Raw genomic sequence first — 19,160 nt, 5'->3', positions numbered from 1 at the left:
GAGTACATTGTATAGATAAATTGCATTAGGATTATGCCTCTTGGGAAATAATATTGACATAGGGTTTATTTAAACAAGGATGCTTGAGAGTGATTTTCATACATGATTTGAAAATCCTACCTAATAAAATAGCTTTTCAAATATCAGGTGATCACCTAAGGCACCTGTCCTTAAATATAAGAAAACTGGGAGCAGCTGTATTAAATTATGCCAGAGCTAACCACTCACCCTACAAATCTCAACTGTTGTTATATGTACACCAAAACCTCATATTTTAAATTTAAGTGCTAACCAGTAGTGGCATCTTCAATTCTTCTGTAGCTGAAAAATATTATACTAACTTTAGCTGTTCACTTGCAGGTCTTTTTCTCTTTGACTCTTATCCTTCACGCTTGGAAAGTTCACAGAAATGATTTCACTTCAGTCAAAAATATGTTGCTGCATGCGATAGATGCAAAAAAGTTATATGTTTTCAACTTATTTTAATTTGTTTGGCCATACTATAGGACTACTCTCTCCATTGCTAGCAATATGGACACACTGCACTTCTATAAAAATTCTGTACCCATTTTCATTAGCAAATGGTTCAAGCGCTGATATAGACTCGGCTCAGACATTTCAGCCCTTGTCAAAAAACTCAAGAGGCTGGTCTATAACAATACTTACATTGTTACTAAAACTGGGGCAAGTATCTAAAATTTCATAGTGTAGACAAGATTTAAGTGACTGAGGTGGATAATGAAATTGTAAATAATCAGACAGCTAAGAAATTGTAAGGGAAACAATCCAGTAGCATTTGGATTTATTTTTTTTTCCACGTCTGAGCACCAAAAAGCATGCATAACTGTTTGTACATGTAAATGGCTAGTTATGAATCTAACAAGTGCAGTCACCTGATCGGTGAGCACAACTGTGAAGAAAAAAGTAGGTATGCAAACAGGTGCAGATATTGGGCCTCCTTTAAAAAAAAAAAAAAAAATCAAAGTAAAAAAGAAAAAAGCCTGTATATATTTGTGATTGCCACAAGGTGGCAGTGAAACTACACAATAAGCAGCTTATTTTCAGGAAAGATTATTTTATAGTCATTGTGACCATGCAAAAAAAGTTATTTTGAATGCTTAATTTAAAAATCCTTATCAAATAGATTTATACACCAAATTCACTGGGAAATATTACACAGCAAAAATTACATTAAAAGAACATTATGGCTGCAAATTCAAGGAATTTCCAGAATTAAGGCTACCCATGCAACCTTAATCCAGCCCCCTCGTACACATGCAGTATGAAACAGTAATTACATGATCATATACTACTTTTTCCACACAACCTCTGCCTCTTTCAGTGCACAAGATGAATGGTGCTCACGTAATGAATAACTATTCAGTGTTCCCAGTCTCCTTGCCCAGACAGTGCCAGTATTCCCCCTGGCTCCTAGTTGGGTCTCAGTCTCCTCCAATCCACTGGCTCCTAGTTCCAGTCTCCTCTCACCCAGCTCCCAGTCAGATTCTTGTTACCCAGCCAACTGTAGACTCCCTCCACCCCAACTCCTAGTTTTCCCCTCATATCCTAACCCTGCTAGTCTCCAGTCCCAACCCCCACCCTTCCCCAGACTCCTTATTCCAATCTATTCCCTCCCCTTCCCTAGGGTTACCATATTTGAACTTTCAAAAAAGGGGACACTCCGTGGGGGGTAGCCCCGCCCCCTAGCCACTCCCGCCCACTTCCCGCCCCCTGACTGCCCCCCACAGAACCCCCAACCCATCCAACCCCCCCTGCTCCTTGTCCCCTGATCGCCCTCTCCCAGGGCCCCTGCCCCTGGGGCCCCACCCCCTATCTAAGCCTCCCTTATCCTTGCCCACGACTGCCCCCTCCTGAGACCCCCCCACCCTAACTGTCCCCCTAGGACCTCACTCCCTACCTGTCCCCTGACTGTTCTGACTCCTATCCACATCCCCGGGACTCCCACGCCTATCCAACTGCTGCCTGTCCCCTGACTGCCCCCCGAACTCCCAACTCATCTAACCCTCCCTGTCCCTTGACTGCCACAATCCCTCTCCACACCCCTGCCCCCTGACAGGCCCCCACCCAGAACCCCTGACCCATCCAACCTTCCCCCTGGTCCCTGTCCCCTGGCTGCCCCGATCCCTCTCCACACCCCCACCCCCTGACAGGCGCCCCCCCCCCGAACCCCCAACCCATCCAACCCTCTCCCTGCTCCCTGTCCCTTGACTGCTCCAACCCCTCTCCACACACAGGCCCCCCCAGAACCCCCGCCCCATCCAACACCCCTGCTCCCTGTCTCTTGACTCGCCGCGCTCCCTGCCCCGCCCCACCCCAGCTCACTTCTGCTCGGGCTCTGCCTGCTCCCCTGAGCGCGCAGCCGCCCCACTTCTCCGCCCCCCACCCCCCGGCTTGCCTCGAATCAGATGTCCGCGCGGCAAGCCTGGGAGGGAGGGGGCAAGAAGTGGAGTGGTGCGGCTGTGCACTCAAGGCAGCAGGCAGAGGCAGAGCGGAAGTGAGCTGGGGTGGGGAGCAGTTCCCCTGTGCGCCCTCCCCGCCCCCAGGGTTACCTGCTGCAGGCAGACCCTCCCCGCGCCCCCCTCCCCCAGCTCACCTGAGCGCTCTGCTTCTCCTTCCTCCCTTTTGCTGTGCAAAAGTCTGGGAGGGAGGGGAAAAGTGGCGCGCCCGGGGGAAGAGGCGGGGCCTGGGATTTGGGGAAGGGATTGGAATGGGGACGGGGAAGGGGTGGAGCCGGGAGTGCATATGCCCCACGCAGTGCTGCCGGCGTGCTGAAGCTGCAGGGGAGGGGGGGAAGCGGGGGAGGAGCTTTTGCTGCTGGGGAGGCCCCAAGTGAGCGGCTCAATCCATTGCGGCTGCCCTGTCAGCCGCTTTTGGGTCTTTAAATAGCCATCCAGGGGGAAATCCCGGACATGTTTAGCTTTTTACAAATTCCCCCCGGACGGCTATTTAAAGATCCAAAAACTGGACATGTCCGGGGAAACCCGGACATATGGTAACCCTACCATTCCCAATCTCCCACCAGGTCTAGCTCTTGCTCCCTCTGCATTCAGATAGGTAGCGTGGAAGAGGCACCTTAAGTGTCAGCAGGAGGGGCATAGAGCCAGAGAGTTTCCCTGCTTTCTGTTCCAGGGTCTGTACCTGGCACAGGCTGCAGCAACCCAGAGTCACAATTACAGAGACAGTTCTGCTAATCTCCTCACAGTCCCAGACTGGAGCATGCTTAGTGCTCATGGAATCTTCTGGAAATTTAGTTGTGAAGCTCTAGCAAATCTTTGTTAAACATGTGCAAATTGCACTCTTTCAGAGGTTTATAACTTGGGCAGATTTTCAGGGGGATCAGAAAAAGTCACAGCCTTGACACACAGGCCATCCCCTGACTAATTTCAGTATTCTGCTCCTGCATAGGAGTTTCTAAGAAAAAAGAAAAAAAAAGTTCGCAAATTTAATATGAGCAGAATGTATTTTCCCTAGCTTCATTATCAAAAATGGCTCAACTCTTTAGCCTGAAATTTTCCAAAATAATTAAGATGAGGCAGAGATCCTCATGGAAAATTTCAGATGGAATGGGTAAAGTTTTGTAAGCAAGTGAAAGCAGGATCTAACAATGGGAAGTGTTCAGCAGCCTTAATAATAGGCAATACTACTAGCCTTGCCTGTAATAACTGATCTAAATCCATCAATGAAGTGAATAAAGAGTATGACAAAAGTGTTTGCTATACTAAAATATGGAAGTATTTATAATTCTGTTCATAGTTTAACATTTTTCAAAATAATCTACTAAAATATTGCTTAGTTTGTTAGCCCAGTTAATAATAATGTTGTTTTGAAAAGCTGAATTACTTCTACCTTTCATTTTTGTTTAATGAAATATAGACAAATATTTTGTCTTGTTTAATTAGAAGAATAAAGATAAAACAATCAGCTGTGTCAAATGAATGATTATTTGTCGTTATTTTATGACTGTTGACTCTCTTGTCTACATCCCTCCTTCTCAGAGGGAACAGGGTGTTTTTCTTTGTTTCCCCTTCCTGGCTACATGACAGTGATCTAATCCAACTGTTTGGCACTCCCTGACATATAAAGAGTATTCCTCTGACTGGCACTCTATTAACTTTGCATGAAGCTAGGCAGAGAAAGAAGAGCTATAATTAGACCCCTGGACTCTGTTAGAACCATACACAGCTCTACTGTTACAGAGTAAGTATCACAACATTACTGATTACTTTGTCAAAATACCTTCCTAGATTCCAGAATGCTTTTCTGTTTTCAGAAGTTTACTTTTTTCCCCCCACTACAGCAGTCACCCTTACACTTCCAAATTGTCTTAGATAATAAAACCAATTAAATAATGTTTCTTAGTACGTGTAGTATTTCTGAGGTATTCTGTGTATATGAGAAAGTAGGAAAGCATATGCAATGCTACAAATACTGAGGTAATTATATCTATACTATAACTGACTTTTTTAAAAAGGTAAACAAATGATATACCTGTTCTTTAATATTTGAGTACTATTATTCTATTAAATGTTCAAGAACATTCACAAACATAAAAATAGTGATAGTTTTAAGTGGGCATAGATGTTGTAAAGCAGCATGGTGCGTACACAAAGTTGTGGAAGTTATTTGAAAAATATCTAAAAAAATAGTCTGTTACATATTATGGAAGTCAGGGAATTGTTTTTATACTGTGCATGCAAATTGCACAGGGAGACTGTAATCATGCTCTATACCAGGGCTCGGCAGGGTAAGCACCCTGGCGGGCCGGGCCAGTTTATTTACCTGCTGACGCGGCAGGTTCGGCCGATCGCAGCCCCCACTGGCCGCGGTTCGCCGTCCCGGGCCAATGGGGGTGGCGAGAAGCCACGGCCAGCTCATCCCTCGCCCGCGCTGCTTCTCGCCGCCCCCATTGGCCCGGGGCCATGATCAGCCAAAACAGCAGGTAAATAAACTGGCCTGGCCTGCTAGGGTGCTTACCCTGGGGAGCCGCGTGCCGAACGCTGCCGACCCCTGCTCTATTTAATGACACCGTTGCTCATGCTTAAAAACAGCATAAACAAGGAAACAAAGTTGCCCATGGCGCTTTTCAGAGAGAGAAAAGTTAAAGCAATCAAATGTTACTTTCCAGTTTAGAGCCAGCATTATGAGTAAGGTGTGCACCTGTAGGTGTCTTACTGCACAAATCCCAAAGCATAAATTGTCGTATGTTGCACATGCCCCACACCATCTCCTGTACCTAGAGAATGACATAGCCTAGGGACAAGCAAACACTACCTATTATTGTGGATGAATACTTTGACAAAGCAGAAGTACATAGGCACCTTTTCATTTTACACCAGATTAACACTGTTCTTACTTGGGGGGTGGGAAGTAACAACATGAGGAAATCAAGATATAATTACACTTTCACAACTTACTTGAAGGTTTAACTTTTACTCACCCTATAACCAAGGTCCTCAATCAGGTCACAAGAGGCAGCGCTAACATTAGTGTGCCACACTGTCTCTTTGATGCTGCAGCCATACATGAATACATTCTTTTTACGAGAATGACCATGATAATCACAGTAAACCTACAAAAATTGGAGAAATAAAAGCAATGTTTTAAAACAGGCTACAGCATCAAATAATTTAAAGTTTTATATATTTCCTCATCTCTTATCCTAATTGCATTCATTTACACATACTAAAACACCAGCATTAGCAAATGAAAGGTACATTATACAATCAACCTGTTTATTAAGAAGAAAGCATAGTTTGTTTGTTTTTTCAGCAAATTCAGAATAAACTGAAACTGGCCATCAGGAAGTTTAGACTTGAAATTAGATGAAGGTTTCTAACCATCAGAGGAGTGAAGTTCTGGAATAGCATTCCAAGGGGAATAGTGGAGGTAAAAGTCATATCTGACTTCAAGACTAAGCTTGATAAGTGTATGAAGGGATGGTATGATGGAATAGCCTAATATTGGCAATTAATTGATCTTTGACTATTAGCGGTAAATATGCCCAATGGCCTGTGATGGGACACTAGATAGGGTGGGATCTGAGTTACTACAGGGAATTCTTTCCTGGGTGTCTGGCTGGTGAGTCTTGCCCACATGCTCAGGGTTTAGCTGATCGCCATATTTGGGGGTCGGGAAGGAATTTTTCTCCAGGGCAGACTGGCAGAGGCCTGGGGGGGGGGGGAAAGAAGGGGGGGGGTTCACTTTCCTATGCAGATGGGGCATGGGTCACTTGCTGAAAGATTCTCTGCATCTTGAAGTCTTTAAACCACAAGTTGAGGACTTCAATAGCTCAAACATAGGTCAGGGGTTCGTTACAGGAGTGGGTGGGTGAGATTCTGTGGCCTGCAGGAGGTCAGACTAGAAGATCATTATGGTCCCTTCTGAGCTTAAAGTCTATGAGAGTGCATGACTAACATATTTATCACAGCAGAAGCAATAGCAACAACCAGTAACTAGAGTTAAGCTTTCAGAGTGGTATCCCGTTCAAACTCCTGTTCTCATTCACTCAATTTCCTGAAACTCATCTGTCAGACAGAAACTGGTCTTTGCCAAAGGTTTTCTGTTTTTTTTTGTTTTTTTTTTTTTTTTTTTTTTTTTTTTTGTGTTTTACTCAATCTGTGCAGTTATTTTTTACAAGGAAGAGGAGAGTGAAAGAAACTACTCTTCAACCCTATTTAACAATTTTTTTAAACTTTGTCTACAGCTGTAATGGCTGAGGTTAAAAAAATTGACATAAAAAGAATCCTTCTATAGAACCTTTGAGTGTTCTACTAAAAATAAGATGGTTAAATGGAGTTATGAGCCTTTCAAAGCTGCATACACACTATATTTTTGATGGACTGAAAATTTTTCCTGAACTCAAACCACACAGCTAAGGAAGACTTTGCTACACATACACCTCTACCTCAATATAACTCTATCCTCGGGAGCCAAAAAAATCTTACCGTGTTATAGGTGAAACCGCGTTATATCGAACTTGCTTTGATCCGCTGGAGTGCGCAGCCCCGCCACCCCGGAGCACTGCTTTACCGCGTTCTATCAGAATTCGTGTTATATCGGGGTAGAGGTCTATATGCATAGCTAACAAATGCATATGGAAAAGTAAAACGAAAATGTTCATGGACTGAGGGAAGAGCTCTACACGCATGTGCCTCCTATAAGGATTAGAGCTCCTCTCTTCTGGACTTCCTAAGGGGAAGAGTGGAAAGAGGAAGACCGAAAATGGCTGGGAGAATCCCGTCTCTCCCTTCCACATTAAACCCTACACGGACACCATGATTTGACCATTGGGCCCTGATTCTGCAAGGACATCTCATTTGTTTCAAAGTGATGTATGCATATACTTAATATTGCACTTAAGCCCCCAATCCTGCCAAAATGACTCATGTAGTTATGCACATATACTGTACAACATAAGTAACAACGTAAAGTTTAGGCATATTGCATATGTTCCAAATTGCTGATTGAGTTCATAAAACTAAGCCATTTCCAAAGAAAATTTCAAATCTAGCAACACAGAATATCTAAAACTTTCTGAATTCAAACTGTTTTTGTTACTACAGCTGCCTTAACGGGGGGGGGGGGGGGGCGGGGGGGGGGGGGAGACCACTCCGATGTTCAGAACATGAGGCTTTTTTCCATCCTCTAACTCAACAACACCTGCAAACAAATGCTAGATATGCAGTACTGAAAGGCTCAAGAATCAAAACTGGGGTGTTATAACTAAATATTTTTGCAGCATTAACCAAAGTGATTGCTCTCGTTCAATACAACTGGAAATAGTTCCAGAAATTTCTGATGAACCCTCCAAGTCACATTTGTAAGCATATGAAGCAGTTGCGAGGACCTATAAATGTGTTTTCTTTTACGGAGAGCGAGACAGTATCTATACAAAAAGCTAAAATGATTTTGAAATGCCTATTTTGGGCAAACACACATACTCACCAGAGGCAAACGTTTTATAGCAGCCAAATATTGTAGTAAGCCCTTGGCATGGTAAATTGTGGGATGAAGGTCTGGGTTTGGGTTTTGCCACTGTCTGTTCAAATCCTCCCCACTTAAAGAACAGCGATGGCTATGAAAGACAAATTTATAAAGAAATGTATGGCTCTCAATATAACCTCACTTTTATTTTAAAAGTTACCCTCACTAATTCAAGTTTTGCCTGTGACACAACTACTCAATTTGTGAGGTCAAGTGAAATTTAAATTCAAGTTTGTACTCAGAATATTTTTTATTCTTGCAGAAGAGTTAATTTAATGGTTACTAATATATTTTACTTGGATCAGATAAAATTAAAGGGAAGTAAATTTTTATTTAAAGATATTTGCATACTTACTTGCTCTGAGATTAGAGGAAGTAAAATTATCTGTTGTGAAAATTGGATGTTTGAATGTGTGTGATAAGTCAACAGATTCAGTTCCAAATTTATAAGTTCTAATTTAAAAAAAGTTAATAGCCTTTTACATTTAAATTTTTGTAAGATAGTCAATGATTTTATTGTTCAATCTTTTTGTCTAGTTCATGATCTTGTGACCATAATCTGTCTGCTCAATTTGATATTTTGGAACTGCTAAATAGACAGTCAACTGTCAGCAATATTCAGTTATAGATTTGCTGAATCTGTTGAATTCTTCTAGAATTCTTCATACAATTTGCTAATTTGTGGAAAGATCCCGATCTCCATTAAGATGATCAAATCAAATGTAATTGGATGGGAAGCCTGGTAACTTCAATGGAATCTTATTCAGATCATCAAGAAAGAAGCATGGCTGTGAACCTTTAAAATAGTGGCTTCAAAGAGAACTCATGTACCCTTTATACACCATCACAACTCCAGAAGCCATATGATTTCAAGCAAGGCTTTTGTCTACACCCCTGCTTTGACTGACAATTGACAGGGATATGGAACCCATCATCAGCCAACATACAAGACCTGTCACAGGCAAGCCTGGTAGCATTGAGGAGACCAGCTAGCTAGTAGAAGACTAACAGAAATCAGGAAGATCAGTGTCTAGAGCAAGCAATGTTTCAGAAAGACTTAAGTAGTACTGTAAGTTTAACAAATTCATACAGACATTTTAAGTATTTTATTTTAGATTTTTGGTTTTCAATCTGCAGAGACATATCCTTGGCATTCATGCATTAGCATGAGTGTTTAAACCAGCGAGTGATTGCTGGACTGTCTGTAAGTATGGCTGGGGGCAGGGGGGGATAACTGAGCAACTCTGAAGCCCAGAGGGGCCATTTATGTGCCACATATCAGCACCTTTAAGAAACTTTCTGAGCAAGTAGTCACACCTGCTGTCATGTTTACTAATTAAAGAGAAGTTATAGATTTAACCTCAGAAAACTATTTCCACCTAAATTCTTGGTAGCCGAATGTAGTAAGTTGAGCTTCTCCTAGACCTCTTTATTAAAAAAATGATATGGAAACATCTGTGACCATCCCTTTGGGGACTGGGTGGCAATACTAATATTAAAGAATGGCAGTGTGGAACCTTGTGGTTAAGCCTTAGTGAATTAAATTGGGAATTGTTTTTCCCCTGCTTTAGTCCTTTTTTTGACAAAGAGTTTGAATATTGAATTGACTTCAATAACACCCTTCTATCTGACAGAGATTATAAACCATCTTTTCTTGCATTAGATGCAAGGATTATTAATTTTTGGATGAGAATGTATAAAATGTGTTGGATTTTGACCTTTATTTTTAATTATTTGAAATATCTTTGTATAAACCTTATTTTAGTTATTAGGCTTAGTTAATAAGATATAAAATTGTGTCAATTTGGTGTTCTTTAAACCAGAAATCTGGGGACTTTAAGAAGTTGAGAGTTTAGGGCAGACAAACAGCACATCCTATCTATTTCTCTACCAAGAGATATTTGTGAGGGGTACATGCGTACATGTAAAACTATGATAAAATATGTTCTGGAAAACCATATTGCAAAAGCAAGTTCTGTGAAGGTACTTATTTTTATAAATGCAATTTACAAAAACATTATCCTGAGAACATAATATTTTCATAGTAAAATTCAAAGAAATCAACACTGAGAGACAGCATTACCTTCTTGTATAGGAATACATTTACACTACTGATTCTTCACCAACAAAAAAGTACTAGAAGACAGCTTTGTGAGAAATCCGGATTCATTACAGTATATAAACCTTAACCTATGCTACATATTTGGCTCATACTTTAATTACTTCATTGCTAGCCCTCCATTCCAACAACGGTGCTGCAGTCGTGTTCTAACATTCCAATGAATTTGTCGCATACCTGGTACACATGACATAGATAGATGAGTCTATGGCCTCATCACTATGTACGCTGCGCTTCCTCTTCCACTCTCATTGGCATAAGCCTCCCTGTTAAATTTCATGTTACTGCTTGTACCCAGGGCTATGACTTAAAGCCACAGTTAATTCTTAGAAAAAAGTGCCATCTCAAAACAGACAGTATATAAAAGCAAGTTTTTCATAGTCTGGATCATGGAGGTTCTTAAAATTACTAGTACATATGTTTGACTAAAGAAAAGTGGGAAAATATTTTGTCAGTAAGATTTGTTTATAGTAGTTTTGTTAACTAGCAAACCAATGGAAAGACTAAAAATCCAACTATGAAAAAAAATCGAGCCTAAATACTAACTGTGTTAATTCTGGAAAACTACTGCATTTTTATTTTAAGACTTAGACATTGTTTTTATTACAAGATACAGAAAGATCTTTAATTAATTGTACTTTTGTGAGCAGAGTTCAACTTACTTTCCATTGATGACACCATCTGGGTTGAGCATAGGGACAATTTTAAAAATATAGGATTCTCGTAAACTCTGGGCAGTGGGGTTATTACTCATAAGATATTCCAATGTTCCCTTCATAACCCAGCTTGCATTAGTCTCTCCAGGATGTACACGAGCAGATAAGAAAATGTAAGGACGATTCCCTAAAAGAAGCATTCACAAAAATAGCAAGATGTAAAACAAGTAAATTAAAACAGTTTCAAAACAATAAATAGCTCGAGTTGGTGGATAGTGATTGAAAAATAATGTACCAGTGCATTTGCATCTTTATGACAGGATTTTAATCATAAATATTGATTGTTACACAAGTGCCTCAATGGATTAAGTTTAATGCAACATGAAAAAACAACTACATAAACACCATCTGTTAAAAGAATTGATGATTGGTAACTTACGTGATACAATTCAAATTCCTCTCTTCATAAGGGAGAGAAATTCAGGAAAAAAATGGGATGCTTTGGGGGGTCATATGGTGGTACAGTCCTTATGTGAGATTTATGAAATGGGCTCCATGGAAAATACATTTTTCCACTAAAAAGAATTACTATGAGATCATGAAGAACACTAAAGAATGAGGAATTAGGGACTGTCTTGAAATAACATTTAAAAAGTTTAGCATAAGAATAAATCTTGTTTGGCAGTTGACAGTACTTTTTTTTAAGAAAGAAAAATCATGTTTAGAAAACATGCAGGTCCAAAATTTATCTTTAACAATTCAAGAATCAGGTGAGATTTTTTTGTTTGTTTAAACACAAAAGCAAATTATAAATGTGAGCAGACCTACCAGTGGTAATCTCATGAATATAAAACTGCGTTTTGCTATTTTTACAGTAAGGACCCCACCAAGAATTGCAGACAAATGAAGCATTAACATTTTTAGAAAGAGGTAACATTACATAATTTTAAGTGGATCAGAGAGAATTTATACTTACTGAACTGACAGATATGTTCATAGTAATTCGACTCCGGCATGGCTGTGATAGTGACTAAAGGGCAGCTGTTCCCAGACAGGGTCTCACACAGAGTATCTTGTCGAAAATAGATCTGCTGAGGGTTGTGCATGGATTCCAATTTCTGAAGATGCATCTTCATCCCCAAAATGATGAAAAGGTACTTAAGTCCTTTGCAATTTTGTATATGATAAATAAAGATTTATTTAAGTATTTTATTTTTATTGTTCCAGGTATAGAAGATAATTCTCCCATCACTACTTTGGCCATGAAATACCTTTTAGGTTTCCACTACATCTATAGCTGACTAAGGTTTTCTTTTGTATAGAGTGTTTTGAGTCTCAATTTTTTTTGGAGCACTTTCCACTTCTATGCACCACCCTTTTATTCTGTTTTTAACCAAATGATACTCCCTCAAGGAGCAGCCACTTGGTTTGTGAACGGTCCCAAATGATCAGCCTCATTCAATATTGATCCATTCTATATGTTGAGTCCCAGATCTGCTTTTGTTAATATAACGAATGCAGCACATTCTAGTTATGCATCTCACTTTGCTTTACAAACATCAACAAAACTTCAGAACACCCCAATTTTACTCAATTCATTATCCTGAAAACGTCTCCTTTTTAATACTTCTTAATCTTAACCTTAATAGTTCAGATACATCCATAATGAGCAAGGTATAAGTAGACAGATAAGATCTGATAGACAGAACCTAGATTAAATTTGACACTATCATCTTAGCCATGTATACCTCATCAAATTCCCACCAAAGTCCATGGAAAAACTCTCAATAGACTTCAATGGGAGATAGATCTAGATCATGGTAAACAATGTCATTCTAGGCAACTTTACAGGGGAGTTATATCCAGCTGTCAGCTTTTATCCATACTCTCCTGCTGTCAGTGTTTTCAATGCCTTTTGAGGGGAGGGAGGGGAGAGAAGGGAACATCTAAGTCAATTACTGATATAGCTGTAATTCCTATAATTATCAGACATATTGTATAGGGGAAATGAAGATCATGTCAAATTTCTTGAAGTTTTTTGTTCTAAAGGACAAGCAAACTCATTACATATATTGTAACAGACTGATTCCTTTCTTGAACTTTTAATGAGAGTGTTTTATTCTTTTCAACATATATGCTTTCATTTATGTAGCCTTTTCGTATCTATGAACTAATATTTGGAAGCAATCAGCATTCTCTTATGGAAAGAGATACAGTAATATAAATGGACATCCAAGTAATCCAGTTCAAAGATTCTCTCACCCTTAAAGTCGAATACGTATATGGATAGTGGTAAGCAAAGTAGCAGACATCATCCTTGTGTGGGAAGTTCACTGTGAATGTAATTGTGTAATAGGATTTTCCTTTCTGACCACCAGCAGCAATTGAACTTCTAGCAAAGTGATTCCTAAAAGTGAAGTGAAACCAACATAAAAGTGTTAGAGATTTGTAGGTATTTTTACTACATCAGAGGTTATCATTTCTGAACATAATATGAAAACCCCCTGGCTCTGAGAAGTGTGAGATCACATGATGGTTACAACATTTGTATGCTGCTGTGTACACTGCTGCTACTACAGGTAGAAACGCACTCCAGTAGAAATGCTGGGAAATTTTAATGTGGTGAGGGTGGGAGGGGGAACCAAAACAGACAGCCATTGAACAGAAGGGATGATAAGCAGGGACCCTACAGCTCCTCCCACGACAGGGCCATTTGTAAAGATAAGCAGTTTTCCTGTTTTATACTCCAAGATCTCTCCAATAAACAAGGAGTAAATACCTAGAAAGAGGTTCCATCACAGGATCCCAAAAAGAAAGTCAACAATACCACATGTGAGGTATTAAAGGTATTAAGGTTAAATTCTTAATACAAATTGCTTAAATATTTATATACACAAGTTATTCAATTAATACAATTTTCCCAGAAAATTTTATGAACATAGCATTAACAAAATACTTAATTTTCTAAATGCATTTGTCAACATCTAAGAAACTAAAAAAAAAAATAAAAAAGCCAACCACACAATTGCTTTGCTATAGAAATATTAAAAGTAAATTACCACAATACATTTCATGTTTGTGCTTGTTCTAGTCATGTAAATTAGATTTTGTTCTAATCTTCAACATAATACAGATTTGCTTACCTCCATTTTTTGTTGGCATACTTACTTATAGTAACAAATATCTGTCCCAACACGAGTCCACCATGGCCTGGAATTTAACGCCTCCTGAACAGAATACATGAGGGGCTGCATACCTTTAAGAAAAAAGGAATAGATTTTTATCTTAAGGTCACTGAATTCTGTTTGTACAGCTAACGAGCAATGGATCACATCTGAATACAGTCTCATGTAAGCACACTATATTAATTTCATTTTTTATGGAAGTCTAACCTACAGAGTCCATTATAAAGATTGAATGTCATACCATCTTCTAACAACTAAGAGACATATAAAATGAAAAATGACTCAAGATGAGAAACATACAAATGAAACATGGGTCAAAAAAAACAAATGTAATTCAAAAATAATATAGTGGCTCGAATGGACGCTAAAACAGTAAGATCCTGGATTCAATCACATCTAACCAACTGTCACTATAAAATTTCATAGGAAGTCTCAGCCTTCTTGTATCTCAATCTACCCACCTGAAAAACCAGATAACCACAATACCAATGAAAAATAGAAACTATTTTATGAGCAGAGCTTTTCAGGTAAACTAGAAAAAAGTTTCCTTTGCCAAACAGTACTACATTAAGGCATGTGAGCAAACCTTCAGAGCGTAGCAGCAGCATCTAAACCAGGGGAGGGCAAACTAAGGCCTGCGGGCCGGATCCGGCCCGTCAGGGCTTTCAATTCGGCCGGCGGGATTGCCAGCCTCGTGGCGCGGTGGGGCTAAGGCAGGCTCCCTGCCTGCCCTGGCCCTGTGCTGCTCCCAGAAGCGACGGCACCACGTCCCTGCAGCCCCTTGTGGTGGGGAGCAGAGGGCTTCGTACGCTGCCCTTGCCTGCAGGCACCGCCCCTCGCAGCTCGCATTGGCTGGGAACGGGAACCACGGCAAATGCTTTGGGGGTGGTACCCACAGGCGAGGGCAGCACACATTGGAGCTGCCTGTCCTGCCACACCCAACCCCCAGGAGCCACTGCCGGACATGCTGGTCACTTCCGGGAGCGGCACAGGCCTAGAGTGGGCAGGGAGCCTGCCTTAGCCCTACTGCGTGCCACTGCTAACCCAGAGCCGCTCGAGGTAAGCAGCGCCAAGCCGGAGCCTGCACCCCAACCCCCAACCCTGAGCCCCCTGCTGTACTCCACACTGCCTCCTGTACCCCAACCCCCTGCCCTGAGCCCTCTCCCGCACTCTTCCTGTAACCCAACCCCTTGCCCCTCCTGCATACTGCACTCCCTCCCACACCCCAACTCTCTGCCCTAGCCCTACATTCATGGTCCTGCATACTATTTCCCCACCCAGATGTGGCCCTCGGGCCAAAAAGTTTGCCCACCCCTGGTCTAAACAAAGCAATTAATATGCAACATGTTAGTGTGCTTTAGAAATCAAAGTCCCATAGTATGCATTACCCCACTGAGCAGACAAGCCTGTAGTCAATTTTGACTACCCAGTAACTTCATAAAAATCAAAATTTGCTAATGATAATTAGGAAGCAGCTAATAGGACTTACTTTGTTTGAGTGCATTATTTGTTAAGAATAGTTCACTTGGCTCTAACAGGAATTTTACACGTTTCATAGCAAGGTTTCAGGGAAAGGATTATGACTTGAGTTGCTAGAAGTAGTTTAGAAAAAATCTGAGCAAGAAGTTTGTGTGGACAGCACATTGCAAAGAACTGTTATAGGTTACATATCTGGTCTTATTTCAAGTGATTCTCCACACAGATTCCACTCTTGGTGACTACTAATTGCCTAGTTTTTTAAGAAGTGAACTGTGATTGTAAGATAGCCCTACCCAAACTAGCATCTGACCTGGAAGCTTGTACCAAGGAACAGCAAGTGATAAATGTGTGGCTCAAGCTCCATGTTGCTGTTCTACCTATCTCTGATATTGGGAAGTGAACTAAGCAGGCCACCGAGGCCATTTGAGCCCTAATAAGTCTAGTGGGATCTTTCATATCCACATTGTAACAAGTCCTGATATAGACCAAGGCCCACTTAGTCTCAGGGATGATATGGGTTCTCTCTTAAAACTTTCAAACACCATAAAGAATCTAAGTGTGTACCTGAATGGCCTAGTTCTATCTACAGTGAAGTTTCATTTCACCTGGCGTAGAATGCGAGTTAGGAAAGAAAATCAGGAGGGGAATCGACAGATTGACAAGGAAGTTGGAAGCTGCCTTGCATAGAAAGCTTAGGGTGAGGCCTGAGGGAGTCTTTGTCCTTGTGAAAGACCATATATGGGGGGCCTGCCTTGAGGGCATGAATCCCTCCTATCTGAAAGGCAAAACACTACCAGAAAGGCAATTTTCACCGATAAACAGAGCAGGTAGCGGTAGGCTCAGAGGGAGACCCCATCAATATAATCAATAGTGAAATAGGGTCTCAAGAAGTAGGGGTGTTTCCTGACTGGTGAGTGTAAGGCCCCATGAGTCTAGAACCCAGGCCTGCAGAGTTGCCAGGCAGCTGACATCCCCATGCTGCCACAAGCTTGCACTCCACTTGCCCATGACCTGCTATGGACACAGACCATGGGAAGCCTCCAGCGGTCTGACAGCCTGCACCCTCATGGCTCCTGATTGGCTCCCTGGCCCATATAAACTCAAAAGGTATTTTAGGAAATGTCCAGGCACCAGCCCAGCTCTCCTGTAACTGACACGACTATTCCTACTCCTTGCTCCTGAACTCCTGGCTTTGACCACAGCTTGATTTGGACTTCATCTCCTGACCCAGCCCCTGAAACCTGACTCTGAACCTTGGTATTGACCTTGGCCTGGAACCTATGGACGTCTCCACTACTCCCAGCCTCAGGTTTGACCCAGCTCTGACCCTTGGTCCTGACTGCCCTCACTGTGGGATGTGAAAAGACAATGTGGTCTTGTAAATAGGGAGGATTTGCAGAGACCACTGCCAGCTAAACCCTTATCAGGCTTAGAGACAGACCCAATTATTTCAGGGAAAGTAAACTGTCTAGTATCACTGCAATTGGACCTGCCACTGGAGAAAGGTGTTGAACTGCCTAAATAGAAACATTTCTTTCATTTGTTTTTTTATGTCAGCCTGGTTAAAGGTTTTCCACTGTGGAGCAAGATGTCTTGAACAGCAGCAGATCAGCTTCTCTGAAGACATTATCCAGGCAGCATTCAAGCTATGCGGTGCAAGGATGTCTGGTTTGGGTACAGGCTCTGGCCTCATTCTGAAAGTCCAGGTTGGGCAGAACCAGCAAGGTAAGGAGTTTCTCTAGGTCTGAGTAGCAAAATTGCATAGCCCATGCTATCATGTCTCCCCACAGTGGACAGTACCAGATGCTTCAGAAGGTGTAACAGAGGTGGGGTGTCCTTCACAGTAGGGCTCATCCTAACCTCCATCAGAGATTGGCTCAAGCCTTCAAGCAGGAGGTTTAATATTCCTTGCAAAATTTTTCATAGGAAAATTCAAGAGGGTTTAGACATTTCTATGGATAACAAGAATATTGAGAGTTATCACTAAATTCTTGGCCTCAACAACTTCTTGTGACAATGAGTCCCCCATTTTAATTATGGGCTCTGTGAAAAAGTATTATCCTGCAATGATTATAACTATTGAGTGGGCACCTGAATTTTTTCTTAGTGGGTTATAATTCAAAATGGAGTATTCTCTTTCTGCCTAGCTGCACAGCAGATTCAGAGAAACACTATTTAACTTGATTATCCAGAGAAATGGAGGATAGCTTGACACTTAGACAGACTCTTGGGCCTAAATGGCAGGGCTTCATGCTCTTCCCACTGACCTTTACATTCTGCTTTGATCCATGTCACAAGCAGGCTCTTTTGTTATTCAGGTCTTTTGAGTAACAGACTATCCGTGACATTCAGTACGAGAGTGCCAAATAAGTCTCAAGCTTCCTCCACTAAAAAGAGTCTGATGGGATTTTTGTGCTTCCTCCAGGTTCAGGAAGTGAAGGTAAGATAGACAGAACATCTATCTAGGTCTGATCTTTCACTCAAGTACTGAAGGCATTGAACACAGCTGTCTGTGACCAACACTGTGGCATCACAAGAACCACAGCACCTGAAGTCTGCCTTAATAGTGCCACAGAGGTTTGCAGACCCAACTACTGGTACAGAGGCACAGCAAGGCTGAAAAACTAGCTCTGGATGCCCACAATGATACTGGTGAAAAAACAACTTTTAAAAAAAACTAAACTAACCAGGATGAAGGAAGTGTTCTAAGGCCACTGATCCTTTGGTGGATGGAAGAAAAGAACAGTAGTGGGGACCATGCTCTTTTTTACACACTTGGATGTCAGCATGTAGTTTGGAAGAGAGCGTCCATCCAACCTCAATAGACACTACTGGCTAGAAATTTCAGATATCACATATCTATGTATGAACACTTCCAAAGTGGGGATGCAAATAAACAATTTTGAAAAGAGAACTTGAGTTGTTTCCACTTAAACCTATAGCTCATTCTGGTCTCCTACATGGACTTACTGATTACATTTAATTTCTCAGCAACATGACATTTTCCCTCACACGTAAATCCCCAAAATCCAGGAGACAAAGTTGTTTGACATTGTTTGCACTTATTTTCATTTACTAAAACATGCATAAACTTTCAGGGAGGGTCTTAATGGCTCCCAGTTTTCATCCTCTTGGCGTCCATGTAGAACTCAGCTTGTCTTTTCCAGCACCTTATGATAATAGCCTTACCACAATTTTAGTAGGAGCCTGGAACAGCATTCTTATACTTCAGCTTTACTCAAAAAAAATACTCCCTTAGTTTTCCATTTGAAAAATAATTTTAAACACATACACACATGGATTCTTTTAATCACTTATTTTAGTTTTCTAATGACATCGTCACATGAAATATTAGGAGTTTGATTTGTAATAAAGAGATGAATAATCCAGTGATCCCGGGGGGGGGGGGGGGGGAGGGGGGGGGGAAGTATCCTGTTCTGGCTAGTCCAGTAGGTCTCCCTACATGCTAGTTTTCCATCCCTTTGAAAAGAAGTCTTACCATAATTAAACTGACTGTTCGACTTTTCACAGTTGATGATGTTAAACCGGTAACCAATGCCTGGCCGCATTCCACTGACTTCAAAATAAAACCATTGGTGATAGTGATTGCTGTTTATATCGGAGTTCAGAATGAGATCATACTCGTTTCTGAAGATTAACAAAGAGAAATAAGTCTTCTTAAAATAAGAAATTTGCAGTACATATGCAAAATAAGAA

General features: G+C 41.2%; 1 protein-coding gene across 3 annotated transcripts in view; it reads right to left on the bottom strand.

Annotated features, from left to right (window-relative positions):
• The window catches only part of AGTPBP1 (ATP/GTP binding protein 1), a 116,888-nt gene that overhangs the window by 35,177 nt on the left and 62,551 nt on the right, over nucleotides 1–19,160 (bottom strand). For all 3 annotated transcript variants that reach the window (XM_034773721.1, XM_034773722.1, XM_034773723.1), the window contains 7 exons: nucleotides 18,943–19,091; nucleotides 13,948–14,035; nucleotides 13,042–13,186; nucleotides 11,756–11,909; nucleotides 10,786–10,966; nucleotides 7,966–8,095; nucleotides 5,459–5,590 (listed from right to left, as the gene is read on the bottom strand). In XM_034773721.1, the coding sequence (XP_034629612.1) occupies nucleotides 5,459–5,590; nucleotides 7,966–8,095; nucleotides 10,786–10,966; nucleotides 11,756–11,909; nucleotides 13,042–13,186; nucleotides 13,948–14,035; nucleotides 18,943–19,091 (979 nt within the window). The remainder of the gene's footprint in view (nucleotides 1–5,458; nucleotides 5,591–7,965; nucleotides 8,096–10,785; nucleotides 10,967–11,755; nucleotides 11,910–13,041; nucleotides 13,187–13,947; nucleotides 14,036–18,942; nucleotides 19,092–19,160) is intronic.

Source organism: Trachemys scripta, chromosome 6 (assembly GCF_013100865.1).
Source record: "Trachemys scripta elegans isolate TJP31775 chromosome 6, CAS_Tse_1.0, whole genome shotgun sequence".
In the NCBI taxonomy this organism is placed as follows: Eukaryota; Metazoa; Chordata; order Testudines; family Emydidae; genus Trachemys; species Trachemys scripta.
The sequence above is the reverse complement of the archived record's forward strand: the minus strand, read 5'-3'. Positions and strand labels throughout refer to the sequence as shown.